Below are 26268 nucleotides of genomic sequence, written 5' to 3'. Positions count from 1 at the left end.
AAATACAATTTAATGTAATATTGTAACACATCTGCTCAAAGAATGTCTGATCAGGCTTACAATATTACATCTTTCCCATCATAAAGTACATTTACAGTGGACAAACCTAATGAATAATTTCTTCTTTGGTCTGATGAGTTGTAAACCAGAGTTCTGGTTTTAACCAGGTCTCAAACAACATTTAAATAAATCTCCCTCCAGCTACTTATTGCCTGATATAACAGATGGCTGAGATATTTGTCTGGCTAATTGGGTTAAATGTGTTTTTGGTATCTAAAACCCAAGAAAAAGCTCAGAAAAATATTCCTAATCAAAGAAAGAACATTTTTGATTCAGTATTTTGGCCAGGAGAGCGATCCATCACAGTGTTGCCTCGGCTGGGCTCACATTAAGAGTTACCTCTTCGATACCAGCCAACCCCATCAGAAACACTGCAGAGATCACAGCACAGCCCTCACTGAGATTTAATGAGATTGTTGGAAACACTGCAGTCTATCACCTCATGTGGAACAAAACCGATAACCAATTATAAGTGCCTGCCTCTACAAACTACTCTATTCACATCAAATAATTCAAGTAAATTACATTTTAAATGTGTGCAGCTTTTCTTTGGATTGTAAAATCTCCTCCTTTTAAGTGTAAAAACTACTTTCAATTCTGCTGCATTGGTCTACAGCCTGCAGGACCATGTGACTGCCTTTAGACCAAATAACCACTTACAGCTTGTAAGTAATGACTTCACCATGACTAGGATTAGTATGAGGCAATATCACTTAATGATGAGCGAAACAGCAGCAAACATTGTTCGCTGCTCTTTCAAAGATGGGCTGATAGTCTCATTCTGTGCAATGACTTTGCTCATTACTCTGACATGAGATGCAGCGAGCCACTGCTTAGGTTTGATCTGCTCTGGCAGGACGGACATGCTCAGTATGAAAAGAGAACAGAAAGACATACTGAGTCATCTGCGTGCCTGCGCGCACACGTACATGCGCGCGCACACACACACACACACACACACACACACACACACACACACACACACACACACACACACACACACACACACACACACACACACACACACACAGAGCTGAGGGGCTGATTCTCTGCTTCTTATCTGGGAAGTATCACAGGCTTTACATGGCTGCCATTTGTCTTTGCTGTCTGAGGCGGAGGTGTGATGAGATATTACCTTTGATGCACACCAGCGACCAGTGGGATAATTAAAAATCCCTCCATATCATCCTTATAATGCAGGGAGTTCATTAAGAAGGATATTTAGCAATCCTAAAATACACCACAGTATATTTAACCTGGTACAAAGTCTGTTTGAGAAATTAGAGAAAATCCATCCTCTGACATTTGAAACCGTCTGCAAATCGAGCCTAAGCCTCCTACTTCTGATGGCACGAATATTCATGTGCAAAACAAAGAGTGCACTGTGTGCCACAATGAGATAAAATGACAAAGAATACAAAAGTATCGCCTGCAAGTCCAACAAGTAGAGCTTGTTTCGTCTGTTTGGGCACATTCAACAATATAAGAACACAGGAGTAATTATTGTGTGTGTTAAAACTGATCCCACCAAAGGAGACAATAAGAAAGCTCACAGGCTGCTGCTTATACTACAAGTCCTAAATGAACAAGCTGAATTCAACAGGGACAAATGATCCAATGTGAGTGCTTAAACCGGCACAATATTTTCAGAAACAGTTTCTAAACTGTTACAATATATTTTACCAGGAAGTCCAAGTCCAAGACTTTTCCAGATATTTATGTTGATAGGCAGAGCTCGTTAAATACTCACTCAAGATGTCATGACACACACCCACACCCACGTCAAATCTAAGAAACCAGAGTTTTCAACATTAATTAGATGCAACATCACCCTGATTTAAGTATAGTATGTGTGAACGCACGAAGCAGCAGACTTTGGGGCTGTACGAATGCATGGAACATGAAAGTATAAAACAAAACTGCAGTTCCTCTTGTGGCCACTTGAGGCCATCTCCAAAAACGAGTCAACCCTTAGAGCACAGCAGAAATAAACATGTTTGCAGCCCTGTATTGAAAATTGTTTTGGCCTCTGTGGATCGTTTCCCCCTTCATAACAACTGTATAGTGGTTGATTGTTATAACTCACCTGTTTGGATTTCTTAAAAGGTTTAAAGTTAGAAAAAAACAACTGCAGTGCAGCAGAACATTTGCTAAAAGGAAAATGAACTTATTTGAAATTGTAAAGGTTTTATGCAAATATTCAGTAAGATATTTTGTCAGATAAATTAAACTTTTGAATAAAAAAATGGCTCAGAGTTAAAAAACAGGATGCTGACGCCACCCTGCTTTGCTTTTTAACTACTGCTGTGTGTAACATTTAAAATATATCATTATATGGCACCCACACAAATAAAAAGGTATAACTACAGGATGCGGGCGGCAATAACACCACAGAAGATCAAAAACATACAACAGGGTAAGTCTCACGGCCTTCAGCAAATCAAAGACATTAATTCCAGGCAGCACAATAAAATTCCTCTCTTCATTTTTAATATTTTGTGCAACTGAGAAAGAGGGGGGCTTATCAAACAAAAGTCTGTTCATTGCTGTGACCTTCACTTAACATAAAAAACCTGTGGTTGTGACCAAGGCCATAAAACTAATCATAAAAACACATCCGCATGCTTTCCCATGCATTCCTACATAGGTACATCATTAACTACTACTGTAGTGGGATACAGTCAAAATCTCTGAGACAAATCGAGAGTGAAGCCTGATTCTTAAAGACCTGAATGTAGGCCGTAGCGGAGACTCTGAAAGAGCTGCTTATTAGCTTGTATTGCTTCCTTTGAGGTTTGACAGGATGTAGGAGTGGAAGAAGGATGAAATATCTCCCGATTAGCTACTGCCTACCCTGTCCAGTGAAGAGGAAGGAGCAGTGACTGTGATAGATACTACTGCAGCTGCTGTGGAGTCAGCAGCAGTAAGGAGATGTTGATAGTACCCTCTCCATTTTGATTTCAGAGTGACGGTTACAGTTCGGGCACGGATTGGCTGAGCAAAGGGGAGTTGGGATGATGGCTCAGAAGTTGACTTATTAACAGTAGCCTGATATGTTTGGTTTGGACCTGTGAACAAACCAAATGCACCTATAAGGGCGCAACAAATGAAGGTAGAAATATAGGGGTGTAGTTCATGTATCAAGTTTCTTTTGAGTCATCAAGATTACATCTGCTTAGTCAACACAAGATAGCGAGAAAACATCATTTGGCTGCTTTCAGTTTACTGTGAAAAAATTTCAGTTGCTTTTTTTCTTTTGATGCTGCTCTGCCACCACAACGTGGATATCCTGTTGCTATAACAACCACTGCTGACAGAGCATGTGCAGTGTAGCTGACGTTACATCTACATCAAGACAACATATGCAAATTTTAAACTCACATTTTCGGAAGATCAAACTCTGGGAAAACACCTTCAATGGCACAGCTTCCCGTTTGCTTCTTTTTTAATTTTACTTAGTTATGTCAGGATTATACTTGGAATTATTACATAAGGTTATCTTCACCTCCCTCTTGTATCCTCCTTTTATTCTACGTGTGGGGCAGAGGAACGCGCAGAGCGACTCACCGATCAGAGACCGTAAGCAGACATACAGCTTCACTTATGAAGCCTATGAAGATTAAGAGTCAGTTTCAGGCAAACAGTCGGCACACACTCACAGCCACATGCTAACATGCAGTTAGCATGAAAGCCCGTCATTGCTAAGACACAAAGTTTGTCAAAGTAAACCACAGGGGGAACACCACGAGAACATTACAACAAATCTAATCCGACACTTAAATCACCCTCACACAGCTGAACAGGGTCATTTTAAAGAAAATAAAGTAGCTATCCAGCGCTCAGAGTGAGCCACGAGCTAGCAGCCTCGGTATCAGCAAAGGCTCAAAGCAGATACGAGGATGACTGAAAAAGAGAAAAGGGTTGATCTCCTGTTAGCTGGTGAATTTATGAGCATATTGGAAAATGATGTAAGCACCTGACATTTGATATGTTATATAAATCTACTGCACCTGCTTTTGTTTGGTAAGGTGAAATGTGTCAGGTACAAGTGGGGGTACACCAGCTCATTTTCATTTTAATTATTTGTCTTTTTAGTAGCTCTTCCCAATAGGAGAGCACTTTCAGTAAAGTGAGAGAAGATCCTGCAATGCCCTGCAGTTTGAGGGAAACTGTAAAGTTTAATATGCTGTCGATTACAGTTTACAGAAAGAAAATCAGCCGAGAAAGTTTCAGTCAGTGAATCTCCACGTAAAACTTAGCTGAAAGGAAGCCAGTGGAAACTAATTATTTGCTACATATTTTTTTATTATAAAGTTTAGAAACAATGTTAAGCCTGATGCTGCTTTAAATATAAAAGAATAATTATAGTCTGTTCTTCAGAGGAATGGACTACTATCAGATGGTATCTCTGTAGATGATTCACAGTCTGACTCGAGAAGAGTGAGAAAAAAACCCGGCAATATTAAACATGAAAAAGACCCCACTGCACAGCCAGCAACAGCAACAATGCTGACCACGGCCACAAACAGAAATGTCAAACCTCAGGCTGGGTTCATACCGCAGGCTAATGTGACCCAATTTATTTACTTATTTATGTGTGTAACTCAGATCTGTGTTTTCATGACAATGTGAACAGCACACATTAAATCAATTATCTGATTTCTAACTTGGGCCGCTTTCACAAGAGGTCCTAAATCAAGTATACAATACATTGAAACAGTCAAATCAGAATTAAAGCGACTTTTACGTTACGTACTGGACTCTGAGTGTCTTGTCATGAGAGTCGTGTAACAAACTGCTGATGGATTTAGTTAAAAATGGTCCATCGCATCCTAAAATTTTTGGATGATCACTGTTTCTGTAAAGTTATTCAAATCCCAAACTGAACCCTCCATACAAAAGTGCCCCTAGCTGGCTCCATTTGTCATCTCCTCACAAATTTGCAGGCTTTTACATCATATTGCCATAACTGGCACTGTAAATGCGGCTTCGGGGGCCTCCATATTTACTTCGGTACATGATGTGTTGTTATTGCTCCTTGGCAGCTGTGTCAGTTCGCCCTGAAGTCTGATATTGGCCACATTTATAAAAGTCAAAGAGAAAAACTGAATACTTTACGACAGAGAACTGCTAATGTATAATTTTTCTGTTGCAGATCACTGACAATAATACAGCCGTGTCAGCCTATGAATACGACAGAGAATAAAGACGACACTGCTTCCTTACATTGCAGAGTAAATGTGGCCCAATTAAGAAGGGAAATGTTTCAACGTCTGGTGACAAAACAGCAAATTTCACTGATGGATTAAACCAGATGAGCCCCTCCTGATGATGCCGCACTATCAGGCACCCATTAGTCTTATCATAGGCGTGGATGGTGACGCCACAGAAAACAGAAACCAAAGGGGGGTGCATGTGCGCACGTTGCCAGCATCGTGCTTCGACGGTTCAGCAGCCACGCAGACAAAAGACACGCATAAAAATAAGGCTTCAGTTTCGCTCCCTTGTGCATCGGCGCGGTGATGCTGTGGTTCTGCATCGGGGGCAGAAAGCCACGTCAGAGCGCACACAGTCTTGCTGACAGTGAAGAACACTTCTCTAAATGAACAGACACAGCCTTCCTGCGCAGATATCATCAGTGAAGTGAGAAACGACTATCAGCCAACTGCGAGCTGAGAGGTTACTGTGTACCATGCTTCGCTCGAACAACCACAGCTGTATTAATCTTCATTAGGTCTGTTCTACTACTGCTGAGTAATTCAAAGAGAAATTTAAAGGCAGCTGGGTGGGACAGCCCTGAGTCAGTTGGGTTAGACTTCTCAGCCATCATGTGATCATAAATGACCCCCAATGACCCCATTAGAGCCTGAAAAGCCCTCCTGCTCAGACACCAGCATGCAGGCCACACTGGTGGAGTCCCTGTAGTACTACGAATCAGGCTGACAGAAAAATGGATCAAAGTCCAACAGGTTGTGTTTACATACTGCATGCCAGTTTGAGACAAGGACTGAGTGTCCCCAGGCAATGACCGAGATATTTAACTTACTATAAATTTGTTTTGCAGTATTTATAGTCCACACAATACACTGTGTATCCATTTTCACCTTCAGTTCAAACTTATCAGCACTACAGTTTATGTGCCTTTGACCATAAAACTCCCAGAAATTCCAGAGTACCACTATTAAACTGTTGAAAGTGGAGACACTTGCTGACTGAAGCGTGAACGTAGAGAACAGCGGTTACCTCCTAAGCTTACGAGGAGTGTTTTGTCTCTGCTCGCTCACCATGAAAAATCGAACAAGGCCTAGAGGAACCAACTGCCGACTCCCTAAACGCCACACTGGAAAGGCAAGAGATAAGAGTGCAGAACTGATCCTAAAAAACAAATGACAGCCTGGCAACAACTGATGTGATGTGAGCTGACATCCTGAATCTTGCCAACAGGTGTCCTCACACTCACTGCAGGAAGACTGAAACGCTTCAAAGACACAGCAGCGCAGATGTATGAACATCAAGCTCACATACGTATAACTGGGAGCTTCTGCACAATGTCTGTGCAGAAATTAAAATGGATGCCTGTGATGTTCTCAGGCCCGAGCTCAAGTCTTCACACTAAATCCACCCTTTCTTTATCTCATTATCTTTGGCTGACGTGCACACACTGACAGTTAATCATCAGCAGGAGAGGCCAGAGCTGGGAATGTGCCGCTCAGATAGCTTGTTGTTGGTAGAAATGGCAGCTTTTAGTCAATGAAGCAGAGGAGGCAGCGTTTGTTCCACCTGCACCGTGTCTGCCCGCCATATGGTTACGCACACTCAAGCGTACAAGAAGGAGGAGGTCGGCCTCTGTCATCGCAGCAGCGTTAGGAAAGGAGGGAATCAAGAGGAAAGGAGGGGAGGAGGAAGGGAAGAGGGGACGAGTCGTACCTCTTCTAGGGATCTCCTGCAGGGGTATGGTGTCCCCTCCCCCGTCGTAGGGCAAATAGGGGTCGGCTGCAGCGTCCTCCTCCTCCATGTTGATAGTTAAGATGAGGCTAAGCTAAACTATGCTCAATTTCATTACGCTCTGCTCGCTGCGTGTGCAATTCGCTGCTGCCGCTGCCATGTTTACCAGAGGAAGACAAGTGGGGCTGTGTGAGTGCAAGAGAGAGCGCGCGTGTGTGTGTTTGAGCAGAAAAATGTGTGTCTGTGTAAGCACACAGTCCTTCCTCCCTCCCTCCCTCCCCTTCCTTTTCCTCCTCGCTCGCTCCCCACTGCAGCAGCTGACTGTTAGAGCTGATGATGTCATCATACACAGGGAAAGACGATCACAGCAGGCTGGTCGGCCCTGCCTGCTTCGGTTGCTAAGGGAGATCAGTGAGCCCTGCCTCTATGGAAGAAACCATAGTGCTGGGTCACAGGGGTGTGCGCGTGTGTTAGAGGTGGTGGAGTTGGTGAGCTCCAAAATGGAAAATTCCACTCTAAGCACTGCAGTAAGGACGATAAAAGGAAGTTTTAATAGATGTGTATTCAGTAAAGCAGACATGCCATACTTAAAAAAAATAAACAAGTCACTAATTGGCAACAAATTTGACCAATAATTGCTAATTAATTTTTCTGAGCCAAACTGCCCAACTGATAATGTTTCTTGCTCGTCGTTGTCTCATACAGTAGCTTATTAAAATATGTTGATTTTAAACTGATAATGAAAACAAAAACAACAACAAAAAAAAACACATGCATGTTTCAAATTATTTTTGTATATTTTCTGGCATATCATTGACCCAAGTCATCAAGGAAGCATATACAAAAATATACAACAGCCTCTGAAGCCGCACCTGAGCAGCTTTAGGACCGATCTGCATCCTTCTAGGCAAATCAAGTTTTTACCAGATCTGATCAACCCCCCCTATGAAGGTCTGAAACTACCAAAAAATAAAAAAACACATAACACTTCTATCAATAAGATGACTTTAAATGACCCAAAATATAATAAAACTACTTTTTAACATGTGCTTTAGTCTTTTTTTTCAGTGTTTATTTATCTGAAGATTGGTTTTGGGCTCTTTGCTTTTATTAGACAGTGACACTGGACTGTAGGTAGCGAGTGTAGGCGATGACATGCAGCAAATGGCCCGGTGTGGAATCAAACCCTCTGCAGGACAAAGCCTTCAGCGCATGATTCAATTTGTTCATTTATTAATGTCAGTTTGTATTTCAGCGTTGAGCAGATCCTTGATCAAGCTGATTCCATGATTTGGTTTTTAGTATTCAGCACTTTCATCATACTAAAAGTCACTCAACATATAAAATGTACCCATAATTGGAAAAACAAATATAGGAATAATTTTGTTTAGGAGCAAAGTTGAGTGCAACTTTGGTAAAAATAAATACTAGAAAAAATTCAAAGGGAAAAAGAATAAATTCATCCATCCTCTTCCACATATTTAATTCAGGGTCGCAGGGCGGCTGGAGCTTATCCCAGCTGCCATAGAGTGAGACGCAAGACATACTCTGGACAGCTCTCCAACCTGCCACAGGACCAGCACAGTAAATCTATAGATTAATTAACAAATGCATTATAAAATACATAAAAATTGAAATTGAATATAAAACTGAATGGCAAACTAAGGAAACTGATGAAATAAGAAAAGGGCAAAACACAGAGGGAACTTAAAAATATTATCTTAGATCAGGTCTAATAAAATTAATTATAATCCATATACACACATTTAAATTATTTTAGACTTTGGTGGTTTTGAATGGTGGCTCTAAAACAGGGAAAGTCATCGGCGGCCTGACATAGCTTTCCACCTGGCCCCCGAATAGTACTGCTACAGTTACTCTACATCAATCAATCATGTCGGATTATAACCTGTTAAATACCAGTTTCTGACTAGTCTGAATTATCAAAAGCCTCCAAAACGGTACCTTGTGGCTAGCAGCAAAGCTACGGTTAAGTTAATATAAACACATAGCACAGGAAAGCTGTATGGTGACGTTTAGACTGCTGTCAGTAAACACACATGTTGACGGAGAAAATCCATCATATAGCAGAAAGAAGACACTGAAAACGGACAAAACACCAGCCAAGACATGAGCTCATCCACAACACAAGGTTAGCCATTAATATGCGGTTGTGTGGTTTGGGTTACCCGCTAAGGCAAAATCCTGATCCTCAGCTTAATGTCCACACTGAAATCTCAGTCAGCCCCAGACCCATTCTTTTCTGAAGCGTTACAGTATTTGGTTTCTCTGACACTGTCAAGTTGTAAAACTCCACTTAAGAGACATTACACATGAACAGCTGTGGAAGCCAAGAAGGACAGCTTCCAGTTTTTGCAAACTTGTGCCTATCCAGACAACTAAGGGACAAAGCACCTCAGCACTCTGAAAAGAGCACAGTAGATGCTTTATTAGGTCATCGCTGAACAAGTGGACAGGCACATCTTGTTCAAGATGGCGGCATGTGTATGTGCAGCAGCTCTCAGCTCTCCTGTGTGTTTTAGTTTGTCTGTTTCTGTAATTTCATTATGTGTGACATAATGACAATAAAGCTATTCTCTAAGTTAGGGTGGAAATGGAATAAGAGAAAATAAAGTTTAGACTGGTCCACCTCTACTAACATCCTAAAACGATAAAGAAGAAAATTTCCCACGCTAGTTTTAGCTGAAATTTCTCGGTTCATGGACAGAAAGAAAGCTTTACAACAGCAGAAAGCAACAGTTAGTCAGCAGTGTGCTACCTCACCTTTAGCATGCAATGAAAAAAATGAAACCCTTATAGAGGCTGTAAAAGAAACTGAAGCAAGAAAAGCAAGCAGGAAGTATCACCCATACCAGAACTGCAGGGACAGAACCAAAAAAAAAAACAACAAAAAAACCACACACACACCACCAAAATAACTGATTTCAAAGGTGAAATCCAATAAAAAATAAATAAAAAAATCAGTTATTGTGTTTCAAAGATGTTTTGTAAACTCAGTGTAATCACATGTTATTATATGAAACCAAACACAGAGTCAGTTTCCTCTTTTGTGGTTCCCAGGCTTAATATGTAATTCTAGGATTTCCCACGTTGTTCTCTTATAACTGTAACATAAAACAGGCTCATCACAACCCACCTTATACCCTCATGGCCCCTTACCTTTTCTTAGGGTGCACACTGCTGCGCAGTAGCACAGGTGATATCAGCCATAGTTTGTTACCTCCCTCCTTAAAACCCCAGTCAGCATTTCCAGGCAGCAAAACCACAACACCAAGTCTCTCAAGTTTCCTGTAAATCCGTTTCAGTGGTGCTGTGTTTAATTAAGCCAACAACAAGTTTCACACTAAAACTCTGTGGGACTACTGAGTGATCTGGCTCCTTGGTCACGCTGCAGTCTTAGCTGAGAGGAGGGCTTTACGGGGTTTTCTATGAACCCACCCCTCAACACTATGTAAAAATAGCACAGGGAGGCAGAGACAGGCGGCGCACCAACTTCAAGGAAAGGCATTCATCCAGAGATTTCCTTCGCTCACACGAGCCGGCACCCAGACTGGTTCATGGGAATGTTGTTTCGTGTCTATCACACACAAAGCACTAATAACAAGTCAGGTAGGTGGAGCCCAGGCCTGTAGCAATATGCTGCATTACAACATGGTCCAAAATATTAAAAAGGAACACAAGCCACTTAGTAGCTGTAAATTATTGTTAGTGAAGATTTCTTAAAGGGAGAAAAGGTATAAGTAGTGTTTTCTATCACATCATTCTGTTTGTAGCAGCAGCACGGACACAAAAGGTAAAAGCTTAATTTATGCTTTCATCTTCTCACTACACTCAGAGTACAAGAACAGAGACTGAAGACACAGAGATTGAAGCCAATCCCTCTTATATAAACACGCAGTGCCTGAAACACACCCTCTGCACATAATGAGACACAGCAAAGACAAAACTCTCAAAAATCATCTTTCCACAAAGATTGAATCTCAGTGACTTCAGTGATCCAGCCCCATTCACCATCTTTACATACACCAACCACGAAATGTTAAATACTGTAAAATGGTACTTCAAGTATGTATTTTGATCATCAGATGTAGATTAAAAACTGATTATAATGCTATCAGCCCATCTCTCCCAAATATCAGTGGCAGTACTTGTATTTTACAAATGCTAATATGCTAATAAACAAAATCTGTTCATTGTTTTTAACCCTTATTTTACCAGGAAAATCCAATTGTGATTTAAAATCTCCTTTACAAGGCCCCTTCAACTCAGACTTTCAACTCAGAACGTCAAAGCAGCCCACTGACCCCAACTTAACAATCCAAGATAGCGGCAGTGCAGGCAAACAGTAGTAAAACTATAAAACTTTTCATCTCTACTGCCACTCTTGTGCATTTATGACTCACTAAATAAGCCACACAAACAGCACTGGCGAGTCTCTATCCATGAACGTGCTGCTGCTGTGTTTTTAAATACAACTAAAACCAAACTTAAAAAAAGCATTACATTGTACTGCTAGTGATGCATCCATGTCCTTACTTTACTGAGGAGTAAAACAAACCCCATTTCCAGTTTTGCTTTTCCAACTTTACTACTAGAACACGCTCAACCGGGGAGTGATGCCACTCCCAGCTCCGACACCCGACTTCCGAGGCAAATGGAACGGAGCATCTCTCCCACTAGACTGAGGTCTGCGTCCCACATGAAGCCAAATGTAAATGTAGCATTATTGTTTTCAGACAAAGCAGACATTAAGAAAGAAAAGAAAGTCATCAGCCAGTTAAGTTTAGCCAAAAAAAAAAAAAAAAAACTACATGGTGCAGCACAGTGGTATAGTGGTTAGCACTATCACTGTTCAATCCACTGAATCAACCAGCTGGCTGCGGCCTTTCTTTGTGGAGTTTGCACGTTCTTCCTGTGCCAGCATGGGTCCTGTCCAGGTATTCTGGCTTCCTCCCACAATCTGAAAACATGCTCGTTAGCTTAACTGGTGATTCTAAATTGGCTATAGTTGTAAATGGTTGTCGGTCTCTCGGGACCCGGCCTTCGACAGACTAATGACCTGTCAAGTTTGCATGGTAAATAAACCAACCTGCAGATATAAAATCATGCTTCAAGCTCAATGTTGCAGTAGTAGTAACAATGTTAGCATTCAGTTGAAAACTTAACTTAGCTGTACAGCTAGCAAAGCAGAGGATAAACCTTTTTAATGATGCCTTTGCTGCTCCTGTTAAGATCCTTTTTAATGCAGTCAAACTTGATTTACTAATTTGTAATGAGCATTACAACAAAAATAGCCAGACTGTTATCTTTATTCTAAACAATCGCACTCCTGTCTGGTCACTCACGCAGTTAAAAGTCATGTGCGTCTCTCCTCTGAATAGCCTGGTCGCCCCCAGTTTACCGTTTAATAATGAATACGCTCAGTCAAGATTCAAAGGTTATGTTACTGCTATGCTTTACTTTACTACAGGAAAACTCCCCCTGTGAGTAATCCTTTGTATGAGCCCTGTCAAAGCAAAAAGTCTTTACTTACACTGGGTCTTAGAATAAATGGTCAGTCGCAGGTACTGGTGGTTACTTTAAAGCATGCACAAATACTCTGAAAAGATTTCGAGCCATGAGATGGTTTGGAGTGAGAAGGGAAAGTACCGGAGATTCAAGGCTGCACTATTCAGTATGCAAGAAGAGCTGCGATCACCCGAACCAAAGAAAAGAAAGATGACAGCCAAGTAAGTGCCAGGATTCCTAATTGAGTTCCTGCTTTCAGCACAGATTTTCAAAAAAGTGTGCACTCAAGGAGCTCCCAGTTTCTTCATTTTTAAGCTATCAGCAATCCAAGAAGTGTATCAAATAGAAGCAGTTGATCCTAATTATCCTTTTATTACAGAGAGAATAAAACCTCTCTGCTAAACAAACACTCAAAATAGGATTTAAACTGAATGCAGTGCCTTTATCTCTTGCATAAACACACTAGCTTGCTAACATCAGTCTTCATTCTGCATTCAATGAGAGACACTGCTTCAGTGCAGAGGCATTCTGACTGAACACAAGCCGTTCATATTTGGAGAGTCAAGCTCGGCCGACACCTCTGACACAATCCTCAGCACGATGTGCACTTTCTGCTTGATCAGCTGTTAGTCAAAAACGAGAGGAATCAGCATATTTACTCAGACGAGGAAGAGAAAACAGGAAGCAGCAGATTGGGTGCTGATGGGGAAGATAAGCAAGGTGGAGTACCACTGAGAAGCTGAATGAATGAGAAACAGGTGTCCACACTGAAAGATGATAGGCGTGACGAGTATTATGAAACCTGGCAGCCTGGCAGTCAGAAGCACGGGTGAGATCACTTCCAGCATTGTCTGCGAATGAAGTAATGATTGTAACTTCTGATCTAACTTGGCAAAACACAGCAGACCAACTCGCTCTGCCACATGTCTGTATTATTACGCTGCGTTCCTAAATAAGTCGGAAGCTGAAATTTCCGAGTTCCCAGTCAGAAATTTTTTTCTGGAGCGCCTCAACTCGGATTTGCCACTTGGAAAGTCAGAGCATTCCCACAACCCAGGATCCCCCAAGTATTCTGCTTGTGATACCTGAACGGCTCTACATAGCTAAAAAAAAAAAAAAAAAAAAAGCAAAACAAATCCCATTTTTCCTCGCTTTTTCTGGAACACGCCAACTCTGGAGTGATGTTACTCCCAAGTTCTGAGTTGTCTGGAACATGGCATTGCTGCCACCACCTGTTTTACAGGTACTTGACAGGATAATCTGCATGAGCCAAGATATGAAAGGAGGAAGAGAAAGCCCAAAAATAATGGCACCACGCCACAAAGCACACATCAGGAAACAGGAAGCAACAACATTAAAAAGGTGATAAGGTCAAAATAAGCAAGAGATACAGCACAGCAAAATAAACAGGATGCTGAAAGAGGACAAACCATAAAACCACGCAAAGTCTAATCGACTACAGAGCAACAGATATGATAAGAAAGATCCACAGAGTGCAAACAAATGAACAAAGACAGAAAAAACTAAATGGAGCTCCTAAAGAGCCTCATAAATGGTTATAAAACAATTCATTACTTTGGTTTTAATTGGACATTATTTAAAGGGAATTGATAATTACATATAATGCCTTTTTATATTAAAAAATAAAAAGTATGTTTATTATTGTTGCATTGTATTTAATTGATGAAAACTTTATCATATTTGGTTCTACAGTTCCTGAGACAATTGCTTTTATGCATAAAAATACAAAGATGTGCTCAAATGTTCTGAAAAATAAAATCTAGAAAGTGGAGATGAGTTGATATTATTTTGTCACAGCCATGTTAGGTCACATCTTTATAAGCATTTGTGAGCCTCTACAGGTGAAAATGAGAGGACGACAATGATGGGTGGATGGTTTGGGAGAAAGTTTTTTTACGGTTTGGCGTGGCTGCTGCTGCTGCTGATGATGATAGAGATGGAGATGGGGGAGACACAAAGAAGCACACATCAGCAGCATAAGTGAGATGACTCACAACCAGAGATCAACAAAGAACCAAAAGATGATGATGGTGGGGAAGCTCAGTGAAAGTTCAAGAAAAGGAGGGTCGGGGTTCATCAAGGGAAGCTCAAGACGTCCAGATTTTATCCAATCAAACTGCTGGGGGAAGAATCTCCCATACTCCCTACCTGGAGAGGCAGCGTCCCCATCCAGCAGATTGTCGTCCTCAGTGGTGTGGAAGTCCATGATGACGCCGGCTCCATCCAGCAGCTCCTCGTCGCTGCTGGCACTGGCGATGCTGTTGTAGCTGTTCCTGCAGTAGCCTCTGTGGTACAGCTGCTCCGACTCCATTTAGCAACGCGCCGGTACCCTGGGTGATAAGCAGGGAGGAGGCTGGATTACAGAGTCTACAAGGTGGAGTGAGTCTATGAGGGGCACAGGTGAGTTGGGGGGTTGTTAGCATGCATTCAGAGCCACAGGTAAACAGCAAAGATAGATGTTCACAACAAACACAACCAGGCATTCACTGAAAGCTGGTTATTAAATCAGCTTAGAGTTTAACACAAATAAGAAGGAAAAAAGCACAGCTTACAATACAATCTATGACATTTTTATCCAGGATGAAGCAACCAATATGATCATTAAAGAACCTAAAAGAACACGCAGTGATAAACGCCAGCAAAGTCCTCACAGAAAATATTTGTTTACATTTGACTGTTGGTTTGGGAATCATGGAGTAACAGAATACAGTGATATATCACAAATGCTAAAAGAAAGAATTTTCTATTTATTCACTGCACTACAGTTTGTGCAGGTTGTTTGCAATCATTAGAGGGCTTGCATGGCTCGTTTGCTCATCAGTGACACTGGCAACACCTGGGCCCAGTGTGTGCCAGTGCTCTATATAAGTGCTCACATCTCAGTTGCTGGGGGGCTCTCCTCAAGACACTTCTTTGGTTTTTGATTTGCCTTCTGGCACCTGACAACACTGCATTCACCATTTATTCACTCATGCACTGACACTACTGATTGTACTGACTACACATATGGTTAGTTTAAGTTAGACCTGTGTTCCTTTAAGTTAAAATAAACAACCTTGTCAGTGGCATTTCTGTGCATCTCCCATTTTTGTCATGGCCGTGCGACCTGGTTCGTGACACTTCCAGTCAAACTAAGATGGCAGCAACATGCTAGCGACCAAAGCAATCACATACTTCTGTAGACCTGTGTGACTGGGGCTTTAGCAATTATTTTCCCAGCAACCACTCACAACTAACTGCTCAGGGAATAGTTATTGTTCCCTCACAACCGGTGGTTGGCAGATGGTTGCAGACTGGTCTTTAGTCCTGTGTGGCTGGTGCCTTACTCATGTGCCTTACTACGTTGTCACCATGATCGTCACATTTCCAAAGAAGGCGGACAAGCTGACGTCACACGGTTAGTGGTCACATGTCTGAAAAACCTCAATATTCCAATAGGGATATTTTATCCCACCCCAAACATAATTATTTTTTTACCCTCCCTTTTTTTTCATGAATAGATTTTTTGCTCTTTTCAGAGACATTATCTCCATCCCTCTTATGTGAATAATATAACTTACTAACAAAATACAACGTATTACAGTATAATAAAGATATACTATAAAATCTGTCGGCATGTTGCAGAGCATGCCCTTGGAATGATAAAAATCCAATATGTCATTCATCTACAGCCATCAAGATCTTTGTGTGAGATGAGAGAGATGAGACACATCCATTAAGCTGAAAGATGAATACAAGCCGACAGGGAGTAATAAGAAGAGAAAAATGCATGATCACGATGATGATGATGATGATGAGCCAGATGAGCTCATGACCCAAAGTGAACCCCTGATGCCAATTATGTGGCACAGTAACAAATGCTTCAGTCAGATAACAGGTGAAATGATCAGAAGTAACTTTCAGCCTTTAACTGAAGAGTTAAAAAAAAAAAAAAATCCCAGTGTTAGGGTTATTTTTCAAACTTGCACGGGTGTCTTACCCACATAAAAATAAAAAAAAACTATAATACTTAATTTTAATACTTGTTTTTTGTTGTTTTTCCTGTGTAAAATCTTTATATTATACAGTTTTATAGCTCAGTAGATTGGCAGTATTTCCCATACAGTGTTTTAGTCATCAAGTATACAAAAAGCTTTGATTACTAAATAAAGAATAAAAAGTTATTGTTTATTTATACAAATTTTTTATAAAAAAGGAAATCTAGGAAAAACATGAATTATAGGTTATTTTTTTCCTAAGAAATGCACAGCAGTAAGAAATTACTGGATGGAGATCATATCAGTTCTATGTAAACCTAATGTAATGTAAACCTATTTGTTTCCTTCAGACAATACCAGCAACTTTAAATCAAAGAATTTGGCAGGGATGACGCACCAAACCAAAGGCACTTCTACCCACGGCACAGCCAAGTGAAGGTTATTTATAGACAGAGATTAAAATGACACATGGGCATCCTCTCTACAATGAGAGCACGATTATGATAATATTCCTGCTGGGCAAAGAAGAGCAGAGCATATTCATCACCACAGTACATCACCTGCTCTTAAACCCCCCCCCCCCCCCCAGTGGAAAAGCTGTGTAACAACACCGCAATATGTAACCACAAACGTGACTCAGGGCCAAACCAAACCAAAACTAATCCTAACCACAGGCCACACACACAGTGACAGTCCAGTGACTCCTGAAGATCAAAGGTAACCTTCAGATAATAATAGATACATGTACTTTGAGACATGATGGCTGACATAATAATGAGGAAAGAGGGCGAGATCAGTAATCTGGTGCTGGTTAATGGAGGGTCTTTATTAATCCCCTCAAGAACAGGCGATTCGATATTTCTCCAATATATTTGTGAAAGGATACCTGAGCCTAGAAGATCTGGATTTCCTACTCAATGTTTTGTCTTGTGAACATGTTGTGTGTGTGTGTGGTTGAATTATGGCTGGAAGTAAAACTTGCTTAGTCAGCCCTGCAGTTCCTATGTTGCTGCACACTAAAGTAGTTCATTGACTGAGGGCTGTGTTTCCACACAGTATTTTTCTTCATGTAACTCACTGAAACCTGTTAACCTGGATTATAAATGGGCATTTCTGCATTCAGTGGATATTAGGATATTGGATACTTCACCCCACTATGAAACTACACTGATACTGACAAATAATTTGGCAAATCAGTAATACAGGTTCTGCATCTATTAGTGGATCCCCATTGGCTATGACAGTATAATAGTAGACAGGGAACGAGGGAATAGAGGGGGATCAGACCTCCCACTGCAGGCCAGAATTAAAACAGGTCTGTCACAATTAGGTGACATCTGCCACAAATCATTCTTCCATCAGTTTGCCCTTAAAATTAAACCCTTAACCTCTACACACTGCACTGCTGAAGGTCTTATGCTTGTTTTATGCTTGAGTGAGGGTAGCGCGAAGCCAGTCGACATCTACGTGCAGGGAGAGGTGTTGTCAGTGGAGGCAGTGTACAAAATCCGTAGTACATCATCACAAACAGCTTGCATGCAACTTCCAGTTCAACTCCACTGAATCTCAAACCAATAGACCGCCTGAAAGACTTCGTGTTATTATCATTTTATCATTGTCTTCATGCACCAAAGTTCCTCTGAACACATCTACTATCGGTGATTAGATCTGGTCCCTGTCTTAGAAGCAACCATTTCAGAGGCAATGAGACGGCAAGTTCACACAGTCACAATAATTTGGGTTGTGCAACAGTCGCCAACCAGTTTTCCCTAGTGTGACTGTAGCATTAGAATAGTCCTCCAGCTTGTAGTGGATCTCAGCAGGAGAAGATGAAGTACAGTCACCAGCTTGAGTCCAAGGTGGAAAGAGTGGAGTCCATCCACCAATGGAAGGAGATCCTCTCTGAAGAGTTAAACAGCAACTGGTCAGCTGATTAGAAACCACAGGAGGATTGTCCAGCAGTAAAATAGATTGTGAATGTCACTGTTCTCTCAGAGAGACAAAAATTAAAACTAAATAAATAAAAATGTTAAAATGAGTGACTATATACACTCTGCTGGTCCACCCAAGGAAAATTTGCTATTACTTGTAGGAAACATGTAAACATAACTGATTGATCAGACCCTTTCCCTCCAGATGCTGCACTGTAGTGAAAATCCCTCACCTCTAACAAACGAACGCTGGCACTTGTTATGACAGTACACCACAGCCCAAGCTGTCACAAACAAAAGCTTTCTGCAAAGGCCAACAGTGGAGCTACAGACCAGTAATCCTCACTGGAACAAACTCTGCAATGTGAGGTAAAAAAGAAAAGACAACCTTTCACTGAGCCAACAATCACACTCATTCATTATGAGTTGGGACTTCCCTTTGAGCTTTATCAAATCAGTATGGTCAGGAAATTCAATTTAGCTTGTTTGCCTCAGAGTTGGTTCTGCAGAGATCTTTTTCTCTGTGCTGTCTGACCTCCAGTTATATGAAAAATGATCAAGATCTGGGCAATTACTTTGTTTGGATCCAAAGTGCTAATTCTGGCATTTAAATGAAGTGCACAGCAGGGGTGCTGAGTCACGGAGCATCGCTAGCCAAGACAAATGGAACTGAGACAATAAAATGCACGTTAAAATTGTTCACTTATCATTTCAGTGTAAAAGCTCTCACATGAAATGAATTGTGCTGCTGTGTCTCTTGATGATGGACAGCTTTAATTCTAACCATCATATTCCCTTTTACTCCACTCTGCTAGTGCCATGTGATAGCTATAATTATGTCAGTCTGCAGTGTACTTGTTCAAGTTTCCCCTCTTTCTCTGCAACAGAAATCAAAACAGTAATTACACCAGGGAGGCTGGAGGGTGTTGATTATTTAGGAGCTGCAACCCAGCAAGTCAAATTTCAGCTCGCCGTTTGAGGGTAAGCTGATAAGAGCGGCACAATCAGCAGCACAGCAACAAAATGCTGCAGGGACTACTGATGTTATACAACTAGTTGAGCAGCAAGGGACCTTATCTTTCTTCAACTGGTCACTATGGAGGTGTTACCCAGGAAACTGTTGCTGAGATGTGACTCAGCTTTTTACCCTCCCTCTAACCGTCAGGCTTGTACCTCCTCCATAGAGAGGGCTGACACCTTGACATGCATATCCATCACAGGCAGCAGGCAGTCGATATATGGATCGCTTTGTAGGGAAACATCCAACGTACAGCAACCCCAGCACAGCACGGGGCTTTCACTCACCATAATTAACAGCACTTCAACAACATGCAGCCAACTGCATGTTGTTGAAGTGCTGCTGCACTGACTCCATCACTGACACAGACAGCTGAAGTTGTGAAGTCAGGCAGAGGCGTCAATTTGAGAAAATAATACACGCACAGAGGAGAAGATACATAGATCATGAATATAGGTTGCGTTAAATATTTATATTTATACAAATAATTAGGGTATTTAAATTGACAAGTATTACTTAACTTAATTATCAGCTTACATTTTGATTAAATCCTTCTGCCACTTCAGTGATAATCTTTTTAAATAATCGTAGCATTATTTTAAAAAGTTCTTCTATGCATTTACCTGAATACCATTCAAAGAAAAACTTTACTAATAAAATATTTTTGATTAGTAAGGCCCCCAGTCACACAGGCCTAGAGACAGATTGGTGACCATTTGGTGCACTACTGCTCAGTGATTAGTTGGCGAATGTCTGCAGAAAGTCGGTGTCATCCATGCAAGCTATTAGCGACTACAGCAATTTGCTAATGACCAAAGCAATCACAAGGAGGTTTGTGGTCCTGCACCCTCTCTGCAACCCAATTCACCTAGAGACAGCCAGCAATCTCCAGCAACATTTTTCGCTGGCAACTGGTGGTTGCCAGATGGCCGGCAACTGGTTTCTAGATCTGTGTGACTGCATCCCAACTTAAAGACAGAACATCTTATCAAGCTACACGTCCACCAGCTAGTTAATAATGTTAAATCTATACTCTGAAAACTCTATAAAGGTATTATTAATACAATTTATTTAGAAAGCACTTAAAGTTTTTTTTTTTTTTTTTTTAAATATCATATAATACACAAAATAAAATGGAGTAAAAAAAAAATTCCCAGAATTTCAACCTGTAATAATAAGGTATAGACACAATTAGCATCTCTATTTAAAATCAAATAGGCCATTGCGAGACTAAAGTACGTCATCAAAAACAAAGACAGTGTGACTCGGGAGGTGAGAATCCATTTAAAATAACCTAAAAATGTAAAAATCACAATAAAAAATAAGTTAAAAAAATAAGTCCAGCAACTTAATAAAATCTTTAACAATAACTTCAAAAAAGATCCTCATGAAATGAGCGAGGCAGGCTGAGGAGCCCTAATAGCAAATGCTCGGTTGCCTTTTGTGTTTAAGCGGTGGGGAAGGAACAGCCAGCAGCTGACTGCAGAGCCAGTAAAAGGCTTTAACAGGTAGAGTTAAAAAGCCTTCTAAAACAAACTGGTAGCTAGTGTAGTCACTGAAACTGATGTAATATGTTCACTTTTCTTGGCTCTTGCAGGAAGTCTTGCTGCTGCATTTTGAACAAATTGAAATCTATTAACTGGTATTCAGACTGATACCTGTTAAAAGGCCACTACAATAATCTAATTTAGAAGAAATAAAAGCATGACTAATAGCTTGACTGTCTCTATAACTCAGTATTGATTGGGTCCTAACATTATTCCTCAAATGGTGGTAGCAGAACTGAGTGGCTTTGTGTATTTCCCAAAAGTGAGGCTTGTATTAAAAAGCACAAACATGAGATTAACTAACAACAGATTAATGCAGGTGCTGATAGCATGAGGCCACAGAGGACTTCAAACATGTTCTGTATGAACATAATGAAATGTAGTTAGATTTCCAATACAAAACATTTTTGACAACACGGAACAACTGACTGTCAGACTTTCTTTATATTAGCACAGAGTTCAGCCAGTATTGGATTAGTCATTGCCTCAGTAGGTTAATTTTAAGGTGGAGATTTTTTTTTTTTAAACATTATTTTTTCCTTCTGTATGTGTGTCAGACCAGAACGCAGCAAGGAAGCAGCAGACCTTACAGTCTGGGTCATAAGTAAATAAGAGGCAGAGAAATGAGCTGCCTTGAGTGCTGATTAACCCAACAGTGAGCAAATCAAAGAGCATTGCAGCTCCTTCAGTCTGACCTGTTTGTGTCTGCCAGGGTGGGGGAAAAAAAAAAAAAAAGTGCCACAGACGCTGATTCTGCTGCGACACGACTGCCGGCTAATCAGAAATTACAAACACACACCGGGTTTTCTAAACACAGATGGATATACAAGAGCAGGGAAACACAACCACGAGGTTATGCATAACAATAAGACTGCTTTTTTTCAATGTCAAGGTCACTTTATCAACAAGACAAAGTTTAGGCAAATTTATTGACAATTGATTAATAAATACAGTAACTCCAGCTTTGCAAAACTGGAGAATCACTGCTTTTGCTTTCTCAAGGGACTGTTCAAAACCTCAAAAGATTAAATTCCCAACCACTATAAGAACAAGTTTAAAAAAATCATTGTCATTGGTGGTGATTTTTTTGTACTCTTTTTCAGTAAGTTCAGCACCACCAACAACTACTTGATTTATCAAAAATGCAATCAATGGATTTAATAATTATACGTTATAGTTTACAGGTAGAGGAATCCCATTGTTGTTGATTTAAAAAAAAAAAAAACTGACTGGGAACATTTTAGTAATGGAAAACTTCAACATTAGCTGCACACAAATATTTTTCTACCAGACATTTCTAATCTTGATTGACAACTGATTAATCATTTAATCCATAAAATGAAAACTGTGAGAAGTGCCCACTGATATTTTCCAAAGAGTTATTTACAGGCTGTCTGTGTGTGTGTGTGTGTGTGTGTGTGTGTGTGTGTGTGTGTGTGTGTGTGTGTGTGTGTGTGTGTGTGTGTGTGTGTGTGTGTGTGTGTGTCTGTAGCCTTTCACTTACAGTTGTGGTCAGAAGTTTACGGATCCAATGAAGTTTACATAAATTCATCATGTTCATGAATGTCAGGGTAATTTGGGGCTTTTAATGATTTCTTTGATGTGTTCTTTTTCCAGGGTGAAATGATTGTACAGCACACATCTTTGGTGACTTTAAAAAACATGAATTGGGTGCGCAAGTTTGAAATTATTTTGGATTTTCTCAAATCCATACAGGGTCAAAAGTACACATACAGGCTCAAATAAATACATACACTCACTTAAATCTTTGAATAAGTGGTGCTGAAGGTTCTACAGTGTCTTTTAACATGACAAGGCCTAGGCCCTATTAACTTCTCATTAATGATCATGATTGACTTCAACTAGTAGTTTCTCTTCACAGCATAAAATGGATTCATTGACAGCACTCAGCACTGAACTGACCAACAATGGGAATGTCCAAAGAACTCAGTGAAGATCTAAGAAGGAAAATTGTATTTTTACACAAGTTGGGAAGATCTCTTAGAGCCAGTTCTAAACGACTGCAGATTCCAGGCTCATCAGTTCAAACAACTGTAGATAAGTACACGTTATTCTGATGTTTCATCACTTTGCCAAAGTCTGGAAGAAGACCCAAACTGTCACCCTCAGAGGGAGAGGGGAATGGCTAAAATGTTCTTGAACAACCCAGGAACCACCAAGGAACCCAGGAACCTGCCATGAACTTGAAAATGCTGGAACACCAGCATCACTGCCCACATTGAAGAGAGTTTTACATTGGCTGGAAGTGAGCGTGTGCTGATCAAGAAAGAAGCTTCTACTTTGAAAAAAACACCTTCAAGCTCGACTGAAATCAGCAGCTGCCCACATGGACGAGCCAAATGCCTTCTGGAGAAAAATTTGATGGTGAAACAAGACAAAGACTGAGCTATTTGGCTACAATTACAAGAGGTATGTTTGGAAGAGTCACAGTGAGACTTTCAAACCTAAGAACACTGTACCAACTGTCAAGCATGGTGGTGGTAGCATCACACTCTGGGGCTGTTTTGCTACCGGTGGTACTGGTACACTGCACAAAGTGGATGGAATAATGAAGGATGAGGACTACATCCAAATTCTTCAACTTCACCTCAAAGCAACAGCTAGACAGCTGAAACTTGGACACAATAGGGTAGGGATCCTCAAATCCAGGCCCCGAGGGCCGGTGTCCTGCAGGATTTAGATGTGTCCCTGATCCAACACACCTGAATCAAATGGCTGAATTACCTCCTCAGTATGCAGTCAAGTTCTCCAGAGTTCTGCTAATGACTTCTATATTTGACTCAGGTGTGTTGGATCAGGGACACATCTAAATCCTGCAGGACACCGGACCTCGAGGCCTGGATTTGAGGATCCCTGCAATAGGGTGTTCCAGCAGGATGATGATCTCAAACACATCAAAGCTAGGTTGAAATGCATGAAGCAAGCTAGCGTTAAGCTTCTGGAATAACCTTCCAAAGCTCTGACCTCAACTCTATGGAAAATTTGTGGACTATGCTTAAAAGCCGGGTCTGTCCCAGAAAACCAACCAATTTAAATGAACTGTACCAATTCTGCCAGGAAGAGTGGTCAAATATCCTGCCAGGAGCTTGTTGATGGCTACCAAAAGCATCTGGTCGAGGTGCAACTTGCTAAAAGACATTTAACCAAATATTAGTGGGGGTGTATGTAGAATTTTGAGCCAGTGTGTATACCCTGTGTGGATTCGAGAAAATCCAAAATAAATTCAAACTTGTGCACCCAATTCTTGTTTTCTAAAGTCATTAAAGATGTATGTTGTATAATCATTATAGCCTTGAAAGAAAAAAGAAAAAAAATTAATTAAAAGCCCCAAATTACCCTAATATTCATGCCCATGATGAATATATGTAAACATCTGACTACAACTGTATATTGACCTTATCCACTTTTTAGAAGCTATTACTGCAGTGAATTCTTGGCCATTATGCCTGAAAAATTATTAATTTTAAAATTATTTGCCATTTTTATCAACAATAAAACCTGACTTAATTGGGTTATACTGAGTTACTTGGTGCAAGAAAAACACCACTTAAACATCCAGCGGCTGACCTGCAGACCAACTTTTTTAAAACTCTTTGACAGTTAGCTATCCGGAGACATAGGGCTTAAAAATGCACCTGTGAGAAGTTAAATAAAGAACAGCCTGTTTTTAGCCTCAGAGGTAAGCAGGTGCAGGCACGGCACTGATGTTTCTTCGGTACTAATGAAGAAAAACAACCCCGAACCAGCATGGCAGACAGGAAACCTCACTGATGGTCATTTCTCGCACCCACACGCGCTCGGCGGTTAGCCGCGCGTGCACTACGGTTAAAACGTCCAGAAAAAAAAAAACACAACAACTACAGCAACAAACGCAGCTACACTCACCCAAGCTACACGCCGAGGGCCTGACTCCATCAAACTGTACACAAACACTGTGAAACGTGCAGCCAGTCTAACAGTAAATTTCCACTGGAGCAGCATCGACGCGGAGCCAGGCTAGCATCACTGCTAGCAAGGCAGCAAACCCGCTAGCACCTGTTCGGCAGCGACAAGGATGGGAAAGCCGAGCTCACAGCATCTGACAGCCACAGGAGGATGGCTGGCTGGGTGGGTGGAAGGCTGTTGGGTGAAGCGCACATCTGTATTCTCCAGCACACAGCTGGCTAACCTTCACATTTGCAAATGTCAGCAACGTACCTTCCTGATGGCTCAAATCCAGCTCGGACGCAGCAGTTCATCCTTCTCCTGAGCTGAAGCCGGGGTTTCTTTTCCTACACCGAGGGGTTTGACATTCTCCTCATCCTGACGGTGTTTTCTTTTTTCAGTCCCATTCCTGTGTCAGTGACGTTCACTTCCTGTTCCCGTCATATTCCAGCAGCGGCGGCTCCCACCCACAGTCTCTGTGATAGTACAGCAGCTGATCAATTATTCATCCAATCACTGCAACCAAACCCTGAGTAATTACTAAGTCCATGCGTTGTTCGATAAATCAACTGAGACGCAAAATTCTACCATTTTAATCAACTATTAATCGTGCAATGGGACGGACAGCTTGTGCACAGTGTGATGTTGCTGCAGGTTGGATGTTTGGGGATAAAACAGGGAATCTGAGTGGTGTGCAGAAACATATTTGTGCTTTTTTAAAACTTTATTTCCACCAGAAATACAGTTAGAATCTGTCATCATTTTATTCAGATGAAATTCAATCATAATCAGCATATGAACTTTAGTGAAGCTCCAGGGAGCAGTGATAGTTATGGTAGGTGAGTTTCAATACCTGGGGTCAACCATCCAAAGCAACAGACAGTGCACAAGAGAGGTGAAGAAGAGAGTGCAGGCAGAACGGAGTGGGTGGAGACGAGCATCAGAGGTGATTTGTGACAGAAAGCTAGCAGTAAGAGTGAAAGGGAGCTGGGAGCTAAGTGTAGTAGGAAAATGCTTAAAGGTACACCTGTAGCACACACCTGTAAACGCTGCACACCTGGCAGTTCAAGGTTCCCTTGTTGGTAATACAGAAACATTTCTTTCAAGTTACAGTTTAAATAATCACCACAATAACTGCTGATACATGAAATCATACAATTATAAACTGTTTCATGTCAAACGTGGTGATGATCCAATATTGAGAAAAGAAGGATCAACAGGTCATAAACAGAGAAAATCACATTTTTGGAAGCTTGTTATTTAAAAAATACAGAGCTGAAGATGTTAAGATTGTC

At 41.0% G+C, this 26268-nt stretch overlaps 1 protein-coding gene across 7 annotated transcripts in view; it reads right to left on the bottom strand.

Annotated features, from left to right (window-relative positions):
• The window catches only part of clcn3 (chloride channel 3), a 47713-nt gene extending 22273 nt beyond the window's left edge, over positions 1-25440 (bottom strand). For 2 of the 7 annotated variants that reach the window (XM_030753418.1, XM_030753423.1), the window contains exon 1: positions 6988-7235. In XM_030753418.1, coding sequence (XP_030609278.1) covers positions 6988-7075 — 88 coding nt within the window. In that variant the 5' untranslated portion in view covers positions 7076-7235. Of the gene's footprint in view, positions 1-6987; positions 7236-10185; positions 10400-14703; positions 14886-25246 lie in introns of those variants that run through there. The other 5 variants (XM_030753417.1, XM_030753422.1, XM_030753421.1 and 2 more) reach the window with 5 other exon arrangements.
• Between the last annotated feature and the right edge of the window lie 828 nt (positions 25441-26268).

The sequence above is a fragment of the Archocentrus centrarchus genome, chromosome 18 (assembly GCF_007364275.1).
Source record: "Archocentrus centrarchus isolate MPI-CPG fArcCen1 chromosome 18, fArcCen1, whole genome shotgun sequence".
Classification (NCBI taxonomy): domain Eukaryota; kingdom Metazoa; phylum Chordata; class Actinopteri; order Cichliformes; family Cichlidae; genus Archocentrus; species Archocentrus centrarchus.
Note: the sequence above shows the minus strand (reverse complement) of the source record. Positions and strands in the feature narration are given on the sequence as shown.